Here is a 20463-nt window from a genome sequence, read left to right on the forward strand (position 1 = left end):
GGAGAGAGAGAGAAACATCGACGTAAAAGGGACACATCGAGTGGTTGCCACCTGCATGACCAACCAGGTCCAGCGGCAACCGAGGTACATGCCCCTAGTGGGAACCGAACCCGGGTCTCTCTAGACCACAGGTCAACGCTCTAACCGCTGAGCCAAACCGGCCAGGGTCCCATACCTATTATTAATCATTGCTTTCTCATCTTTCCCCAACCCCTGGCAAACACTATTCTACATTTCTGTCTCATAGATTTACATATTCTAGACATTTCATAGAATTGGAATCATTTGGCATTTTGTGACTGGTTTCTTTCACTTAACATAGAAATTTCAAGGTTTGTGCATGCTTATAGCATTTATCATTATTTCACTTTTAATTGCTCAATAATAGTCCATTGTTTGGAAAGACCACATTTAATTTTTATCCATTCATCAGCCAGTACAAAAGTGGACACCTGTATTGTTTCCACTTTTTGACAGTTTTGAATAATGCTTCTATAAACATTCTCGTACAAATTTTTGTGTACGCATGTATTTTTAATTCTCTTGCATATGATACCTAAGAGTAGAATGTCTGGGTCATATGGAAACTCTGTGTGATATTTTGAGGGACTACCAGGATGCTTTTCACAGTGGCTGTATCATTTTACATTGCCACAAGCAATGAATGAGGGTTCCATTTCTCCTTATCCTCACCGACCCTTGTTATTATCTGTCTTTTTTTTTTTTATTATAACCATCCTAGTGACTGTGAAGTGGCATCTTATTGTGGATGTAATTTTTGTTTCCCTAATGACTAATGATGTGGAGTATCTTTTTATATGCTTATTGGTCCTTTGTAATATTTTCTTTGCAGAATATCTGTTCAGATCTTTTCTCACTTTAAAATTGGCTTTTTTGTGTCTTTATTATTGAGTTGTAAGAATTCTTTTTATATTCTGTATACAAGTCGCTTTTTAGATATATGATTTACAGAAATTTCTCCCATTCTGTGAGTTGTCAAATATAATTTAAAAAGACTTACATAAGAAAACTGTTTTTATATATACTAATTTAATTCCTATTTTTGTTCCCCATTTTTTTTGTGAAGATATATATTTCCATCAGATTCAATTTTTATTGTGTCTGATGGATTTCCCTTTAAACATTTCTTGTAGTCCAAGGTCTGTTTATGATTAATTATTTCAACTTTATGTTTGAAAATATTTTTATTTTACTTTATTTTTGAAAAATTTTCCCATGGTTATAGAATTCTAGATTGATAGGGTTAACCCCCCCCCCCCCCAATTACTTTAAAAATCATCTCTGCCTTTTTTCTTACATCATTTCTTTTTTTATGAGAAATCTGCTGTCATTCTTATCCTTGTTTCTCTCTACACCACAATTCTTTTTTTATCTGGCAACTTCAAAGATTTTGTTATTATTGTGTTTTGATACATTTCATTATGATGTGCCTTTTTCTTTGTTCCTGGTACTTGTGGTTCATTAAGCTTGTTGAATCTTTAAATTTATGGTTTTTATTAAAGTTTGAACTTTTGGCCTTTATTTTTCAAATATTTTTTTTCTGTCCTCTTTCCTTTGGGGTGGCCAATTACATGTATTTTAGTCCACTTTGAAAATTTCCAACATTGCACTGATGTTCTTTTATTTTTTCATTTTACATAGTTTTTATTTCTGTCACTTGACTTTTTGCTGCTTCTTTGCTTGATTAGTAATCACTGATTGGATGCCAGACTGTGAACTGTACCTTGATGGATGCTGGATATTTCTGCGTTCTATAAATATTCTCAAGCTTTGTTTTGAGTCACAGTTAATTACTTGGAAACAATTTAATCTGTTCGGGTCTAGCATTTAAAATGTGTTCAGTGGGATCAACTTAGTGTTTAGTCTAGAGCTCATTATTCCCCACTACTGAGGCAAGATGCTTCTGAGTGCTCTACCCAGTATCCCGGGAATTATGAGGTTTTCCATTCTTGCTGGTGGGAACAGAAACTATTCAGATGGATATTACTCAAGCCTCTAACACTTTCCTCATGTGCCTTCTCTTATCGCGTCTCTGTTGAATACTCAAGGCGACCACTGGAGATCTTTGGGTTTTCTGTCTTTTCAGTTCTCTCCTCTGCAGTACTCTGAACTCCAGCTGCCTTGAGCTTCTTGGGTCTCAGATCTGCCTCTTCAACTCAGTAAGTTCCCTGGGTCTCTCCAAAATTTCTCCTGGCCTGCATGCTCTTGTGGCAGGAAGCTGGGGCAATCACAGGACTCACCTTGCTCTTTTTCCATTTCTTCGGGATCATTGTCCTTTGTTGTCCGATGTGCAGTATTTTTTATATTTTAATCTTTTTTTAGTTGTGTTAGTCAGGTGGTTGTATATGGTCCCTGTTACTATCTTAGGTCTGTATATTCCTTTTCCGTAGAATATTGAAAATGCCTGTACCACCTTAGTGTATAATGTATGCATATATGTTATCTTTCTGTGTTTCTATGTTTTCCCAAATGGGGAAGATATATAAATGTATAATTTTAATAGAATTTAATTTTTATTGGCTGTATAAAGTTGAATTGCATATACACATAATTTTCATAACTCAGTTGGCAAGTACTGTATTATTGGATGTTTAGGTTGTTTCTAACACTTCCAGATATATATGATATTGCATTCAGCATCCTAGCAGCAAAATCTTTGCCCTTAATATTAATTCTTTCCACAGTATACATTCCTAGTTGTGGAATGACATACCCTCTGATTCAGCATACGTTTTAGGGTCTTGAGGCAACACACACACACACACACACAATATTTCAGAAAGATTATAATGGTTGCATCAATGCTGGAAATAAATTTAAATGCTTATTTTCCTACATTGTGGCAAATACATCTGAAAACTATCTTTCAAACATAACTTTTTTTATGTCGAGTACAGTTTAAAAAATTATCTTTATTGTTGAAAGTATTTCAGATGTCCCTCCATCCCTCCTTTTTCCCCCATTCCTCTCTCCACCCAACTCCCCTCCCCCCCCACAGGTTTTCACCACACTATTGTCTATGTTCATGGGTTTGCACATATGCATATATGTTCTTTGGTTAATCTCTTCCTGCCCCCTCCCTTCCTTCTGAGATTCGTCAGCCTGTTCCATTCTTCCATGTCTCTGGATCTATTTTGTTTATTAGTTTATTTTGTACATGAGTTTCCACATTTAGTGACATCGTGTGATAATTGTCTTTCTCTGACTGGCTCATTCAGCTTAGGTAATACTCTCCAGGTCCCTCTATGCTGTCTCAAAGGGTAAGAGAGCCTTCTTTTTTTTTTAATCCTCACCCGAAGACATTTTTCCATTTTTTGTTCAGATAGATTGGGAGGGAGAGAGAGGAAGAGAAAGAGAGAGAAACATTGACGTGAAAGGGACACATCGAGTGGTTGCCACCCACACGACCCATCCAGGGCCAGGGACAAACTGCAACCGAGGTACGTGCCCTTAGCGGGAACCGAACCCGGGTCTCTCTGGACCACAGGCCGACGGAGAGCCGCCTTTTTATAGTTGCATAGTATTCCATTGTGTAAATGTACTACAGCTTTGTTATCCACTTATCTACTGTGGGCACTTGGGCTGTTCCAGACCTTAGCGATTGTAAGTAGTGCTGCTATGAACATAGGGGTGCATATATTCTCTCTGATTGGTGTTTTAGGAATATATCCCAAGAATGTTGAGGTACAGATTTAAATCACTGTTCTCCAGTTTAAGCACTCAGAATTGATTTTGACTTATACTTTTAAAGGTACTTAAAGTTTAAGCTGCTCAGAATTGTAAACAATGGAGGCTGCCTCTGTCCACAGAACCCTTTGCTGTTATAGACTGTTATTCTGGATCACTTTTCTCATCGCAGCCACAAACTTCTATATTCTGCCCAGCTAGCTGGACACTGTGCCTCAACCCTGTTTGCTCTCTTCCCCCTTTCTCTTCCCCTCACCTCCACCAACATGAATATGCATATCCATGTCACTGATATTCTAGGCTATTTGAGAAATACGTCTGATTTTAGAAGCATACATTTGCTCTTAGAAGGAAATATCTCCCAAGACTCCTCCACTGGCTGTGGTTGTAAGTGTCTGGTTTGGTCTGGGGCTTGGTTATAGAGGCTGTACTTTTCTTTTTCCTGAAACAATGGCCTACGAAACTCAGCTGGACTCAGAAGACCCCTCTTCAAGCATCCCTCAATAAAAATATAATCATGACTTGGCTGATTTGGCTCAATGGTTAGAGTGTTGGCCTGTGGACCAAAGGGTCCCGGGTTCGATTCCCAGTCTAGGGCAGATGTCTGGGCTGAAAGTTTGATCCTTGGCCCCCGTCAAGGTCATGTGGGAAGCAACCAATTGATGTGTCTCTCACATTGATGTCTCTCTCTCTCTCCCCCTCCCTTCCACTTTATCTAAAAATCAATGGAAAAATATCCTTGGGTAAGGATTAATTAAAAATAAAATACACAATGTAATCTACTATAGCTAAGATCTGGAAATAGCCTGAGTGCCCATCAATAGACAAATGGATAAAAAAGCTGTGGTACATTTACACAATGGAATACTATATAGCTGTATAAAAGAAAGATCTCTTACCCTTTGAGACAACATGGAGGGAACTGGAGAGTATTATGCTAAGCTAAATAAGCCAGTCAGAGAAAGACAAATACCACATGGTCTCACTTATTTATGGAACATAATGAACAAAATAAGCAGTCGACTAAAAGAGATCCAGAGTCATGAAAGTAGGGAACAGACTGACAAATCTCAGAGGGATGGGGGGGTTGGAGGGGGTGGGATGAGATAAACCAAAGAACATATGCATGTATGCACAACCAATGGACACGGACATTAGATTGTAGAAAGCAGGAGGGGGGTGGGAGAGAGAAGGAGGGAGTTAATGAGGAAAATGGGGGACATCTGTAATACTTTCAACAATAAAAAAAATATATATATATATTTTTTATTGTTGAAAGTATATATTTTTTATCCTCACTCGAGGACATTTTTCCATTTTTTGTTCAGGTAGAGTGGGAGGGAGAGAAAGGAACAGAGAGAGAGAGAGAAACATCAATGTGAAAGGAACACATCGAGTGGCTGCCACCCGTACAACCGACCAGGGCCGGGGACAAACTACAACCGAGGTACATGCCCTTAGCGGGAACCGAACCCGGGTCTCTCAGGACCGCAGGCCGACGCTCTAACCGCTGAACCAAACCGGCCAGGGCTAAAAAATATATTTAAAAAATAAAAAAGCCCTGGCCGGTTTGGCTCAGCAGTTGGAGCATCAGCCTGCGGACCAGAGAGTCCCGGGTTCGGTTCCCGCTAGGGGCACGTACCAAAACAAACAAACAAACAAACAAACTGTATATGCGTGTGTGTGTGTGTATGTATATATTTTCACCCTATGCTTCAGGTATCTCTTCTCCCTTAGGTGAAACTCTTAATTTCCATTAGTCTTTGCACTGCTTTGGATCCCTATGCAAATGGCGAGGGCCGTGACTGTACATACTAAGGTGATCAAGAGTTTAGACATTGTGGGCCCTTTGCAATAGAAATAAACAGGGCAGTAGCAGGTCTGTTTCTTATCCAAAGTATCATTCTTCTAATTGTCCTACCTTTCAAGAAGACTTTCCCAATCCTTTCATTTGACTCTGTTCCTTAATTCCCATCCCTTCTTTCCTTGTTCTCTCCCTTTGTGACTGAGCACACTCAGCTCATTTTTCTCTATCTCAGAAATCTGTAATTCAACTCATTCCTGAGCCACTATGCCTAAACTACAGATTTTCCCCATGCTCTGAGCAATATAACATAAAGTAACTTCAGAATGAAACTGTAAAGAGTATTGCCAATAGATGCATTGCCCTAGTAGAGATGTGTTTGACAACTCCTAGTCATTTTGACAGGTTTCAGGATAGCATCTCTCCCCAACAGGAACACTGTACAAAAGTGAAAACTGTATCCTGTCAATCCAGTCTTTGAAATCAGGACAGTGAGCTCATTTAAATAATTTCTGGCCAAACTGTATGCCTGTCAATCCAGTCTTTGAAATCAGGACAGTGAGCTCATTTAAATAAGTTTTGACCAGTTTTGTCAGCCTGTAGGTCACTGGACTCTGAACTAATAAAATATTTGTAAAGCAATGTGATTGTGATGCTTGAGTTTCTCTTTCTGCAGGCAGCATGAGCAGGATGGGCTAGTGGAATTCCTGCCTTTGAAAGCATCAGCTGAATGCCATATAGGAAGAATGATAGACTTTAGGCCAAATGTAGAATAGAAGGTCTGATTGAAAAGCCCCGGTGGGTGTGGCTTGGTTGGTTTGGCACTGCCCCATGCGCTGAAAGGTTTGATTCCAGGTCAGGGCACATGCCCAGGTTGTGAGGTCGTTCCCTGGTTGGGGGCATGCCGGAGGCGGCCCATCAATATTTCTCTCTTGCATTGATGTTTCTCCCTCCCTCTCCCTTCCAATCTCTCTAAAAATCAATTTAAAAAAAAAATCTTAAGAAAAAAAAAAAACAACTGAACATCTTTCACCAACCAGTAAGTAAATTAAAAAAAAAAAAAGAAACGCTGGAGGAGCAAATGGAAAAACTGATTATGTGTGTGGAAAAGGAAAGATTTAAGAACATGAAATATATTGTCTTCTGTGAGTACATTGGAGCGAGATCTTGGCCGCCACAGGTAGCAATGGTATTTAAAAGCAAGCACAAGGAAACCGTTAGGTTTCTCTCGTGCTTTCCCAATGTCTTTGTTCTAACTGCATGCGAAGCAGGTGGACTCTGAAAGGGTCGCAGCTCCCTGCCCGGGGCTGGGCCCTCCGCCTTCCTGGAGTTCCAGCATGGCACGAGGCGTGAGGTTGGGAGCGCAGACGGAAATGGAGCATGGCTGTGCTTTTGTTACCCTTTCCCCACTTCTCCTTCCTTTAGTGCTTTTTAAAGCCTGAAATTCTCATTTTATCAGCTTTAGAAATAAAACAGTATTGATCAACTCCTTTTTCAAAAGGCAAAGCATTTTCTCACGATTTCCTGCAATTTTTATCTTAGTCCATTCAGATACACATGTGTATAGTATCTCTCCATCATATAGCTTTTCTAGTAATAGTTACAATAACAATTTAAACTATCTTTGCATTTTTGGGTCACCGTTACTAGCCCAGGTGCTCTGTGTACATGCGCTGAGAGACTGCTCAGCCCGAGGTCCTCCTCAGCACACGATTTTGATTTGTCACGTTTAGTCGCTTGCTGTCATCGAGTGAACTTTTCAGGATGAAATATATTCTGATTATTTTATGTTTCAAAGCGCCTTGTTCTTGCTGCTGCAAGTGAAAGACGCCTGGCTGAATGTGTTACTATTGAGTCATTCCATATTTCTGACGAAATCTTGCAAGTTGCTCCTTCGTCTTATCCGTTGCAGCCAGGATAATAGCTGTGTCTAAGCTCCATTTTTTTCCCCCTTATGATTTGATTTTTCCCCACTTGATTTTTTAATGGAAATTCTTTTAACTCTTGAAGCTTAGTAACTCAACAAATTCGATTGTAGATCATACATTTCATTTTTTCCCCTGGAATGTGGTCTTTAAAAAACTGTGGTATCATAATGAGCAAAGCTCACCCTCCTGAGTTACAAAAATGTATGGACAAGAAGTTGCCATTGAAATTAAATGGTGGCAGACATGTCCAAGGAATACTGCGGGGATTTGATCCCTTTATGAATCTTGTGATAGATGAATGTGTGGAGATGGCAACTCGTGGGCAACAGAATAACACTGGAATGGTGGTGATACGAGGAAACAGCATCAGCTTGTGAGAAGCCTTGGAACGCGTATAAAGAATGGCTGTGTTCACCAGAGAATCAACTGCTTCCGCGTGTCCCCTCTCCGCAGCACCTGTTTTACGACAACATAAAAATCGAGTTGTGTCCATTTTCACTTTGGATTTTTGTTAAATAAACTTTTGGAAAAAAAAACAACAACTGTGGTATCATACCCAGGGTGGGACAAAAGTAGGTTTACAGTTGTGAGTACATGGAACACAGAGTCCGTTCTTGTATTATTACTTCTTCATTATGGAATAATTTCCCTACGAATAACTAAGACCCACTTTTGCCCACCCCTGTGTCTCCAGAAGCACAGGTATCTTGTCAGCGCCACTTTGCACGTCTTCTTACCTGTTGTCCACGGGTCTCCTTGCACAGTTAGGCCAGCCAGCCCCTTTGTTCTTCTCCTGTCTTGACTTCCTGTCCCTGAATCACATGCCTGCCTTTTTCTTCGTGTCCTCCTGTCTTGCTGAAGAACATCCACCAGTAGCCCAGGTTGTAAACCACTTTCCTTACTGCTTGTTTGTCCCTCAGCTTCCAGGCGGCTGTTGAGAGTCCGAACACAGGTTCCCATCCTTTGTTTCAGAGCTCCTCCGCCAACATACTTTCTTAGAGCACATTGGATTTTTAAAAATATCTAGTGTAAAAAGAAACAAAGAGAGAAAGAAACCTCATGATGGTGCACTTTATGTGGGTGTATTAAAGTCACTGAAGTGGGCAGGTAGGCAGTTCTTGGGCCTTTACATTCAACCAACGTGACTTTCCCGCTGTAGAAAATGTTTGAGTTAGGTATTTGTTTTACCCTCCCTTCCCCCACCCCCTTTATCCTTTTATTCTAGAATTGCTTGTATTTGGCTGTTGGATCTCCTGGACTAGTCCTCGAGCTTTCTCACTTTGTTTTTTTGTTCTCCATTTGGGATGTTTACATTTGGAACTTTACATTCCAGTCCTTCTACTGAGTTTCAAATGATCGATTTTTAAGCATTTTGTTTTTGTTTCAATGGGTCAGCGTTTTCCTCCTGATGTTAACTATTTTTAAGTCTTTTCATCTGTTTGGATTCCGGCGAGAAGAATCTTCCAGTCTCAAGCCTCGGATGATCGAAGGCTGGCTTCAGAGGCTGTTGAGCTCTGGTAGGGAGAAGAGATACTAAGAAAGCTAGGCTGTGGCACCGGTCTTCCTGTGGCTCATTGTTTTATTCTTCCCCGTTTGGGTTCAGAGTTGTTTGTGTGTGTGTTTGTTTCTGCCAGACAATAGCGCTCTCTCAGCAAATTTCAAGTCTGAAATTCTTTCTTATTTGATATAAATGACATATGTGCAACACTTCTAAAATGTTGAGAATAAATTTGTCCTTTTCAGATTTCAGCACTGATGGTTTCTTCTTTCCCCCTTGAGTACTTTTTGTTCCTCTGTTCTGTTTGGCGATGGAAGCTTTCAAATCCTGATCAGGCAGTTAGTTCCCTCCCCTTCTCTGAGCTCTGGGTATCTTCGGTTTCACTGATACTGTTTTCTGCTTTATTTTTTATTCTGTTGTCTGTTTTATCACCTGACTTCATTTAAGTTTATCATTCTGAATCTTTTTTTTTGGTTAATTCAGACTCACCTCTGATCTCATATATATTTTCAAAGTTTCCTTTTATGTAGTACACCTATTTCTTAAGTAAATATTTGCTCTGATTCTAGTCTTCCCTTCTCTTGAACCATCGTATTTTTCATTTGCTTGGGGGATTAGGATTTTTCTCTGTTGCTTATCCTTGGAGAGAAAAGTCTATGCATATTCATTGTCGGGTACTGCCCTGTGTTCTTTCGAGACTGAAATGAGTCACTGTTTGACTCAAGTCCAGATGAAGAGAAAAGGTTAGATTTATTGAAGATTAATTTGCAAATTAGAAATTCATCTTCCTGTGAGACCCAGGGAGGGAGCCAGCATCAGCTGCAGGAGTAATCAAAGTGAAGTCTGCCTCCGAACCAGACTTTCTTTTAGGTATTTGGTGTGGCACTCAGTAATGAGCAAGGTTATTGTCACTGGCATGGCTGCCCGTGTCAGGAGCCAGCTGGTCGTGTTTTTCCCCCCCCCCCGACGTGTTTTCTTATGCAGTCATCATGGCCACATATACAGTAGAAGCAAATGCAGCCAGAGACTTGCTCAGTTGGAGCCAGGGACCCCTTTTAAGGAGTGAGTGTATTTTTTATATATTTTTATTTTTTAATTAATTTATTTTTGTAATAGATGTTTCTCCTTTTCCCCCAACTGATTCTCCCCTCCCCCTCCTTCCCGGCCCTGACCCCAGCTTTGTGGTCCATGCCCATTGTTCATGCATACATGCATATAAGTTCTGTGGTTTATCTCTCCCCCACTACTCCCTCTTCTGGGGATTGTCAGTCTGTACCCCACTTCCACGTCTCTGGGACTACCCCATTCCTCAGATTATTAGGTTCATTATATTCCACAAATGGGAGTGAGTGTATTTTATCCTCACCCGAGGATATTTTTCCATTTTTTGTACAGATAGAGTGGGAGGGAGAGACAGACAGAAACATCGATGTGAAGGGACACATCGAGTGGCTGCCATCCGCACGACCAACCAGGGCCGGGGACAAACTGCAACCAAAGTACGTTCCCTTAGCGGGAACCGAACCCGGGTCTCTCCAGACCGCAGGCCGACGCTCTAACCCCTGAGCCAAACTGGCCAGGGCGGAGTGAGTGTATTTTAAATGTTCTCCACCTCTCTCCAGCTTTGTTCCCTGCGGCCCTCATCTCCCCGAACTGGGAGTATCAGCATGAACCGACTGGGGTCTTTGCTGATTTTCTGTCCGTGCACTTGCAGCTTCACACGAAGGTGATGATGTGCCTTAGTCCCTCTTATTTTTCCATATACGGGAGTTGGCAAAAGTAGGTCTATAGTTGTAAGTAGGCGAAGTAGATTTTATTCTTGTATTCTTGTTTATTCTTGTATTATGAAGTTTTCCACATGAACAACTATAAGCCTACTTGTGCCCACCCCCATATTTTTGGAAATTGAAGCAATAGCTGGGATTCATCTTTGGCCTCTAGGGTTGACTCAGGATATTTCCTATTCTTATTTCTCTAGTAGTCGGCACAGAGGAATGAGCCTCTGCTGCTTTCTTATTTGTAAGTCATATTTTATGTATCCATTTTGAATTGTAGGGAGGGATATTGAGGTGATTCATATCCAATGACAATAGGGAATGAATGAATGGGCAAGTAAATAAATAAGTGACAAAGCTCATCTTTTGCAAGTGAGGGCATTAGAGGTAGTTTTGTGGTTTTGCGAAGAATGAGATAGATAAGAAGAGATGCCTAGAATGGAAAATGCGGACAACTAGAGAAGAAGAGAAGGGGGCAGCAGGAAGGAGCCCAGGGTAGCTGGGGTTAGTGGGGCCAGCCCACATGGTCTGGTGGTTTCCTGTGGCGGGAGCAGTCTTGGAGCTCAAGCAAAGGAAGTGGAGAGGTAGGTGGATGACAGATGGGAAGAGCTGCAGGACAAGTGTCCAGGTACTTGGAAGAGTTCAGGATGGATGCATTTCTTTAAAAATTCTGTGCAGCTCTGTAGTTGACAGCCTGGGGCTCTGGGAAAGTGGAGGACTAATATGTCAAAGTAAACCAGCTTGCTTAGCTAGAGACCAAATGGCAATGTTACTGAGGCTATTGTCTTTTTTTTGTCATTGTGTCTAGTTCCCCCATGATTTGTTCAGTTTTGTAAATAAGTTGGAAAGTAAATAGGTTTCATAAATGTAATTTTAAGACCACTTCCAGGACCGAGCTGATGTAGCTCTGAGGGAGTATTGCTTAGCCCTTGTATTGTCAGAGTTAAAAACAATACATCATTCTGTAAAGGGCTCTTATAATCTTCTTACATTATGAGGTTCAGCGAAAGCATCAAAACTAGATATGTCTTAAATGCTTTAGGGGAAGGCAGTTAATCTTCCTTATTCTCTTTGGAGATATGAAACCGATAATCTGTTTATCTATTATATATCTCAAAAACATGTAACGGATGTCAAAACTTGGGACACACCCTGAAAGTTTTTTCTAGATGAGAGTGGCACTAGTGTCTCTGTTTCAGGGTTTGGGGGAAGAGTTGGTCTGCAGGACATCTGACTGCCATCCTGCCTTCCAGCCTGCCTTCTTCAGGACGACCTGAAGTTTGTGCTTAATAAGACTCCCGCACGTTCTCTTACTTTGTGTTCCCTTGAAGAGCTGCTCTACGGAAAGTGCGTGGGCCCTGGAGTGGGTCCCGATTCGGGTCTCAGCGCCCTCATTTCCTGGCTGTTATGACTTTGTGTACATTGCACAACCCCTCAAAGCCTCAGGTTCCCCATTTATGAAGTGAGTTAGCACTTCTCCACCTCTCCTCTTTGTTATCAGCAATGACGCCATGTGGTATATTTCTCACATCGATTTTTTTTTTTATCCTCGCCCAAGGGTATTTTTTTCCATTTTCTCTTCCCCATTGACCCCCCCTCCTCCCTGCTCCCACCCCTTCTTGCCTTCCCCACAGTATTGTCTGTGTCCATTGGTTATGCATATATGCATAGAAGTTCTTTGGTTTATCTCTTCCCACCCCCACAACCCCCCTTCCCTCTGAGGGTCCTCAGTCTGTTCCCTAGCCTTTCCTTTCTTTAATCCTGGAAGTGGTGACTAAGTTCCCCGAGGAAAGGTAAACCTGGAACTCATATTCTTAGTTTCCTACTGGACTGGGGACAGGATTGTCTCAGGGCTGGTTCTGCCATTAATGAAATACATGACTTTAGTCCCTGCTCTTCTCCAGCCTCGGTTTTTTCGGCTGCTAATAGGCAGGGGTGACCTCTAAGATGCTTGATGGTGTCATGCTCTTTGCCCTTTGTATATAACCTCTCGATGACAGGTCACTCAGTGCCCTTATTGTTGAACAGCAGGATGGCTTCTCACCCTGGCCCAATTCTCCCCATCTTCACAGCCTAACACTTCCACCCCAAAACGTCTAGCTCGCATGCCATTTCGATCCAAACTTCTGAAAACACACCCACTTAACCTGATTTGGACGCATGGTACAAAAGTCATGGCGTTGAGACGTTAGACGCTCTCTCCTGGGTTCCCCTTTCCATTAACCTAGTAGTTGGCACTTTGTATGAGAGACTTCGCTTCCTCTGGCAAATGGCAATTTACTCCCCTGTGGTCGTCCTCTTAGGCTCACTGTGGCTTTTCCTGTTCTTTTCCAGGTACACAGCTTCTAGCATGACTGCGATCTAATCAGCAACCACAAGAATTTGACTCCTGTGTCTGGCGCCGTGGTGCTGGGGCCTGGTCACTGCCCACAACCTCAGAGTCGCCATGGCTGTCGCGTCCACTGCCAGCCCTGTCGTTTCCCAGCCCCAGGTAAGCGAGTCAAAGCAGCGTGGTCACCGCTCTGTTGAATGTTTAAACTGACTTTCAGAAAGTGTGTCTGCTCGGGATCATGGGTATTCTTTAAGGATCATTTGGGGGGTATTTGGATAACCGTACTGTTGTGAACGAGGCGCTATTCAGTTCAAGAAGCAGCGGGAACAGGAGCAAGCGGTTTGAGCGAGCGGGTCTGTGTGCAGGGCCTTGGTTTTCAGTGCTGAAGGTGTTTGGCTGTGACTGTGGGCATCACATTTCAAATCAAGGCCATCAGGAGTGAATCTGGCTTCTTTTCCTCTCTGGATTCTTTCGGGGTTAATGAAACATCTCAGGACCGATGTAATCTTACAGCCGGTTTTCTGAAGGCCGTCTCCTTGTCCTCCTCCTCTAATTATTACTATTATTTGCCTTGACCTATTTTAGTAACTTGGAAAAGAAAATGCCATCTGGAAACTTCTGCACTGTAATACGAGTTACTTTTTCTGTCCAGCGAAGAACAGTAACACACCAGGAACATCGTCTCTGTTCAGATTATTTTACAGTCTGTTCAGGTCTTAACTGGACTCTTTCAGTTTCAGCAGGCACAGTGGGTCAGTGGGGAAAGAGGCTTTGGAATCATTAGGCCTGAATTCACATACCGATTGCTGCACGAGGTGCCTGAGTCATAAGCTCGCTCAGCTCCAGTTTCTTTTCCTGTAGTCACACTTCACAGGATGGACTGAATGACAGAGGAAATGCGAAGCACAGAGTAGGTGCTCAAGTGCAGTTTCCCGTCTGCCCTTCCTTCATCTTCTCCTTCTTCTAAAGTGGGACTCCCATCTCATGCATGACAGTCATTTTTAGGCCGAGGTTAAAGAAAAAGGCATACCTTCCTTGGTGGTTGAAATTTGACTCTTGATGATAAAGAAAGTCATTGCACAGTTTTTGTTTTTTTTTTTTGTTTTTACAAGCTATATTTTGTATGTATTTCAAGGAGGGGCATTTGTATATGTGAGGGAGGGAAAGGAAGAAGGAGTGGGAGAAAGGGGCATTTTTATTTATTAGGCTTTTTTTTTTTAATCCTCTAAAACACCTTGGAATGTTATCTTATGTATAAAGTCTTTACTGTTCTTGAACATTTTAAAGCGTTTAGTATTATTTTCCAGAATGGTGAATGTTACCTCCATTATGTGAATTTCTCCTTCTGGTAAATGGATCATTGTCTTTGCAACACTTCATTGACTGGATGACTGGGTTCCAGTCCCCTAAGCAGTGAGTTAGTGCTGTTGCCCGAGTCAGCGTTTCCAAGTGCACTACACTGCTCCCAGGCAATGACTCCCAGGCAATGACTCCCAGCCTCTGAGAAGTCAGGCCCTTGTACAAGGTTTCCGGACACGATCTCAGCATCCCGGTCTTGCTTCTGTCATTTGTCAGCATTTCCAACAGCATCTTCTTATCACACACCTTCCTTCTTACACAAGCTACTATCAGCTGGTGAGTAATATAAATATTTTTAAATGACTCATTTAATTAAAATGTGTGACACCACCCAAGGCAGAAAGAGGTCATATTTAATATAAACACTTGGGGAAACTCTTGTAAATTCTCTGTGGGAAGATAACTTGCTATAGGCACTCTGGGGGGTAATTTGACAGTATCTATTAAAATTATACACCTTTGCGCATACACTGTTCCCATCTTGGTACCTACATTAGAAAAACACTCAGGTGAGCCCAAGGAAATATGCTTAGAGATTCCTTGAAGCCTTAGTCAAAGGCCAAGAAATACAAAACTTTCTGAATATATAATAGTAGGAGGGCTTATTAAATTTAGGCATGTTAATATGACTTAAATACCATGCAGCACTTAAAAAATGATAAATATACAGGATGGGAAAAGTAGCTTTACTACTTTTTGTGAGCACACAAAACAGTTTATTATTTATTAATTATTATATTATTTTCCGTATGAACAACTGTAAACCTACTTTTGCCCTCCCCTGTATATCTTAACAGCTGTATCTCCCCAAGGATCTGCTGCAGAATAATGCTTACAGGAAGATATCGTTAAAACTGTAAACTAAGACCATATGTTTTGAGGGACAAACATATGGTACGTTAATGTGAATGCATAGCGAAAGGTCTAGAACATACATTGTCAAAGGGCAAAAATTTGATCTTGGGTAATGGAAAATCCCTCCAAAGCTTAACCCTACCTGAAGAAACCTTATTCTGTTGTATTTATTTCCTCTCATTAGGGAGAATTTAAATGCAATGAAAACATTCTCTTTGAGAGTCACCAGTGGAGAAAAAAAAGTCAAGAAATACTGGTCTAGAAGGATGCTCAGGGCTCTTCGGTCATACTGCCTGGGCTCAATTCCCAGCTCCAGCATTTATTAACTGAGCACGTAGGAGTGGGGGTGGGGAGAAAGGTTTCCCCCTCTCATTGCCTCCACTTCCTCATCTGAAAAATGAGCATCATCACAATAAAGCCAACTTCATAGGGTTGTTTAAGAGATGAAATTAGATCATCTGCGTAAAACTCAGAACAGTTTCTGGCGCATACTGCTCAATACATCTCAGTATTACTCTTTAGTAAGCGCTGGGGATACAAGGATAAATAAGACAAGCAATGCTTTCGTCCTGCCAGAGCTTAGAGATGTAGTGGGAAACAGACAGATAAGGGAACAAAAAGTTACGATGCTGTGTTACAAATGCTACGATACAGGAAGCCGGTGCTCTAGGAGTAAGGCGGAGAAAGACTTGGACGATCAGGGAAGGCTTCTTGAAGGAAGACCACTAGGCTGGGAGCTCATGAGTGAATGCGAGTTATTCTGGTAAGGAGGAGGAAATAGCATGTGTGAACATCAAGTGCCCCAAGGTGAGGGGGAGCACAGCATTTACATGGTAGTTCAGGATCGTTGCAGTATTTTGGGGCCTGAAGTTGGAAGTGGCATGCTAGAGCCAGGTCTGCCAGCTCACATGATCTGCTTGTCCAGTTGCCAGGAATCGAGTGAGCCCATTGACTTCATGCTTACAGCTTGAAATCAGCCAGGGTGGAGTGTTTACATCATGGAAATTGGCAAACACAGTCCCTCGCTCCTAAGAGCCCATTGTTATGTATTTATCAGCATACTTCTGATTGTAGAAGAGGCAGATGGGTTAGGTTACAAGGTTGGAGAAGATTTTGCAGGGCCTTGCAAGCCACATTAAGGAATTTAACATTCATCTTGAAGAAGCCTGTGTAGCTTGTTAAGTCTTAGATGTGGGTTCAAATCCTGACTTTAGATAATTTTGTTGAACGTGTTCATTAATTAATCTCAGCCAGGGTAGTGAGCCCCATTATTCTTACCATATATTGGGAGCAATAGTAGCCTCGGATGGTTGGGGGAACTCGAGCCCACTTGGAAGGAGTCAGCTGTAAACTGGGGTACTGGGTCACAGGCAGAGGCAGCTGATTCTTCTGGAGAGATGCCGACCATTGGCACTTGTTTCCCAGGATCCTCTGGTGGATGGCGGGCCTCCTGATTATATGTCAACTCTTCACAGGTAATTTGTGCAGTCCACTTTTAGTCCAAGACTGACTTGTCCTTGCCCCCAAGCTCTCCGATGATCAAGTTTCCCCCAAATTCAGAGAAGGTGAAAATAATTTAAAAGACAGCCTCTCCTTAGGCAAGGCATAACACGCAGTCCACTCAATCAGCCTAGCCTGGTGTTGTCTGGCACACCAACCTGCATTCTTTCAGCGTGAATTCAGGGACCGTGTAAAGATAAGCCCACACTCCAGTGTGAAAGGCCCGACCTTCTCTGCTAAGGCAAAAATTCTCTGCTAAGGCAAAAACAACAATTAGAAAAAAAAAAGCTTTTGGTTTTGTTTGTTCCTCTATTCATTTGGTAACAAAGAGCATTTTTCCCATCAAGGCTGCCTAACACTAGATATAAACTAATTAATATGAACAAATAGCCTGTGATTGTTTCGAACAATAATAGGGAAGAAAGCTTTCCTTGTCACTCCTGCTGGGATGGCTATTTAGTTAGTGAAAGATAAGCCTTGGGCTTTGAAGTTGGACAAGTTTGCATTCCCTGCTTTGCTCCTGCCCAGACTGTAAGATGGATTTTTGTTTTCTCAGGCTTAGAACGCACCGTGTTCTCATGAAGCATGAATAGTGTGGTGAAACCGGACTAGCAGCAGCAGGAAGGTTGTGTTTGTGGCTGATTTATAGTTCTGCTAGTCCAGACACTGATAAAGAGCTTCTTTACCTAGAGGAAGCTCCGGGGATGTGTTTGCAGACGGGCACATGCTCATTTGGTTAAATTAATGCGTTCCTACCCAGTGGAGATGGTGGGGGATGGAGGTGGGATAGGACACCAAAAACGTGCCACTCTTAATGACTGTTTTCTGCTTCTAGAATTCTGTTCAGAAGTACCTTAATTGTGGTTCATCTAGTTAGGGTGGGTAGAATATGGATTAAAAGGTTCATGTTCTTTTTGAATGGAAAGGTCAATAGTTCAATACATGAATGAGGGGGTTGGCTTCACTCAAATCCAGGACTGGTATTAGAGACCAGAGTAGTTGTTTGGAAACTTCAAAGGTATTCAGATCTCAAACCTGTGATTCCAGTAAGGAAGGACTCTTTTCTATCAGTATTTTTTTTCTTTTAACAAGGTATTTCAGACTGTCTGTCATCTCTTAAGTGGCTATCTTGGTTTTAATCCAAGGAAACAAAGACATTTTGATTTCTCCAAGTTCCTACGAGATTTCCTATAGATTTTCAATGTCTTAAACAATGGATTTGTTCCTGTAGTTCTCTCCAGTATTCTGATACAACACAAGTAGGTCTACTCATTGCTTGTTGGGAAACAGGTGTTTTTGAACATCATTACCAATGGATTATCATAACAAAATTAGTCATATTTCCAAAATCTGTGTTTTAGAGATTTTAATTCTGATATTAGAGAGTGAATACTTGTGGATTAAAGGAATTGAATTCCATATTCAATGAATTGTGTTTTTTGAGATTGAATGACTTCTTTTTTAAAGAACTTGGTATTATGACCATTTTCAAACACTCACAAAGATAAAAAGAATAGTATAATGAAGCCCAATATAGCCATCACCTAGATTCAACAATTAATAACATTTTGCCATATTTAATTTGTTTTCTCCCATTTGACGGAGATGAAATATTTTAAAGTGAATTCTTGACATTGTATCATCTTATTTCAACCTTTATACATCAGTGTGCTTCTCTAAAAGATAATTTACTTACATAACCATGACAGTGCTATTATTATATTTAACAAAATTTAAACAAGCTCTTTAATGTCATTGTATACTCATTCATATTCAGATTTCCCCAGTTGTTTTTCTAAAAGTGTTTTTGTAATTGGTATGTTGTGTCATCCTTTAAAAACATTGATTAGGCTAGTTTACTCCTCTGCTTAAAATTGTTCAGTGATTTTTGTTAAGGTTTAAATAGTGTTTCCCCCTTTATTCTCGAAGAGTGGAAGTCGATTGAAACATTAACCAGAATATTTCACACTGAAGAATAAAAAAACGAGAAGTACACCGAAGACTCCAAAGTAAGGGAACGGTTGCCATTGCTGAATTCAGAGTCTCTAACGTAAGGGGACACAGATCTGTGGGTAGTGCTCTGTTTTAGACTAAACAGTGTGAACAATTAACTGCCGTATGAAGTATGTTTCTGGTGCCACACAATGAAGACATAGTATGGTCCGGTCTCACCTACCATGAACTTGAGAAAAGCGAATGCATGGGCTTAGATCCAAGTGGATTTCGGTTCAAATGTAGATTCAAATCTCATAGATAGGGGATCTTTCAATATAACTGTCTCTTTTAGCTTTTTTTTTTTTTTTTTAATATGTTTTATTGATTTTTTTTTAGAGAGAGAGAAAGGGAGAGAGAGATAGAAACATCGATGTGAGAGAAACATCAATTGGCTGCCTCCTGCATGCCCCCCACTGGGGATCGAGCCTGCAATCCGGGCATGTGCCCTGTCCAAGAATCGAACCGGGACCTGTCAGTCCATGGGATGACGTTCAGTCCACTGAGCCACACAGGCCGAGCTTAACTTTATTTTTTAAAATCTTTAAAATTCGAATAATACACACTGTGGTCACAAGTTTAAATGGCAAAATATGTTAGGTGCTCTGTACAGTATCAGCGTCTTAATAGATACCTGACGTGAGTTAGTTTGTTCCCTTCTCCCATAATTATTCTGGGAGTTCTTTGCAGGGATAAAGCAGTTACTTCTTCACATGGTCCATGTGTATGCAGTGTTCTGTACTATGCCAGAAGATCCATCAAAGGAAAGCCAAGTTAGATAAACACTTGACAAAAAACTCCAATGTATTGCCAGGAATAAATGCATGTGGAGATAAACATTGAAATTTCTGACTTACTCCATCTTGAACCATGTTTCCATTAGAAGTTAAATTTGTTCTCATATTGCAATCTAAATTCATCTATGCCCTTTTCTGTGTTTATAACTCCAGATCAAGTTTGAGAGGGTATCATATTTCAGAATCCGAGGGCACATTTTGAGTATTCTATTCATAAGACAAAATTGTACCGGGATACCTAGGGTCAACCATAAAAGAGACCTTTCACCTTTGTTTCTCTTTCTTCCCAATCTATCCTTTCTGATTGGTTCATCTTTAATGATTAATGGAGCTACCTGTTTATCCTTCAAAGGGATGTGACCTTCTCCCCCTTGCTGCCCTGTATAGTGCTATTTGCCTGTTTTCCTTCCCCTGCTCCTAACTTCTCCAGCTATTTTTCTTTGGATTTCTCTTGCAGCTTTTCCAGGAATAAACACTAAGGTGGGACAACGCCCTGCTGTTTTTACCAGCTGAGGAGATCATAATAATAGAGCCCGGGGATTCACGTCTTCTGAGAACTGTACCTTGCTGTAATATTCTGTCATTTAAAAAAATCAACCTTCATTTGCTCTGTGATGACACTGCCATTTGGTGATTGCCTAGCGTCACTTAAAGAACTGCCCTTAAGTTACACTTATCCCATTTCTTAAATGATTATCCTAGGCAGGCTCAGGCCGGGAGAGAAGGGCTAGCACAGTGGTTCTCAACCTTCCTAAAGCCGGGACCCTTTAATACAGTTCCTCGGGTTGTGTGTGGGCGGACCCGCCTGGAGACGGATAGAGGAGCAGTCTAAGACCGTCGGAAATATGTGTTTTCTGATGGTCTTAGATGACCCCAGTGAAGGGGTCGTTCAACCCCCAAAGGGGTCGCCACCCA

The 20463-nt window shown here is 41.3% G+C and overlaps 2 protein-coding genes across 5 annotated transcripts in view; both read left to right on the top strand.

The window, feature by feature from the left end:
- LPAR1 (lysophosphatidic acid receptor 1) overlaps positions 1 to 20463 on the top strand; it is a 122955-nt gene that overhangs the window by 43701 nt on the left and 58791 nt on the right. For 3 of the 4 annotated variants that reach the window (XM_036260753.1, XM_036260754.1, XM_036260756.1), the window contains exon 2: positions 13048 to 13204. In XM_036260753.1, coding sequence (XP_036116646.1) covers positions 13160 to 13204 — 45 coding nt within the window. In that variant the 5' untranslated portion in view covers positions 13048 to 13159. Of the gene's footprint in view, positions 1 to 11187; positions 11298 to 13047; positions 13205 to 20463 lie in introns of those variants that run through there. The other variant, XM_036260755.1, reaches the window with a different exon arrangement.
- LOC118629490 (small nuclear ribonucleoprotein G-like) lies at positions 7608 to 7817 on the top strand. Its single transcript, XM_036260757.1, has one exon. It carries the CDS (start codon positions 7608 to 7610, stop codon positions 7815 to 7817), a length of 210 nt encoding a protein of 69 aa, XP_036116650.1.

This window comes from Molossus molossus, unplaced genomic scaffold (assembly GCF_014108415.1).
Source record: "Molossus molossus isolate mMolMol1 unplaced genomic scaffold, mMolMol1.p scaffold_m16_p_14, whole genome shotgun sequence".
Classification (NCBI taxonomy): domain Eukaryota; kingdom Metazoa; phylum Chordata; class Mammalia; order Chiroptera; family Molossidae; genus Molossus; species Molossus molossus.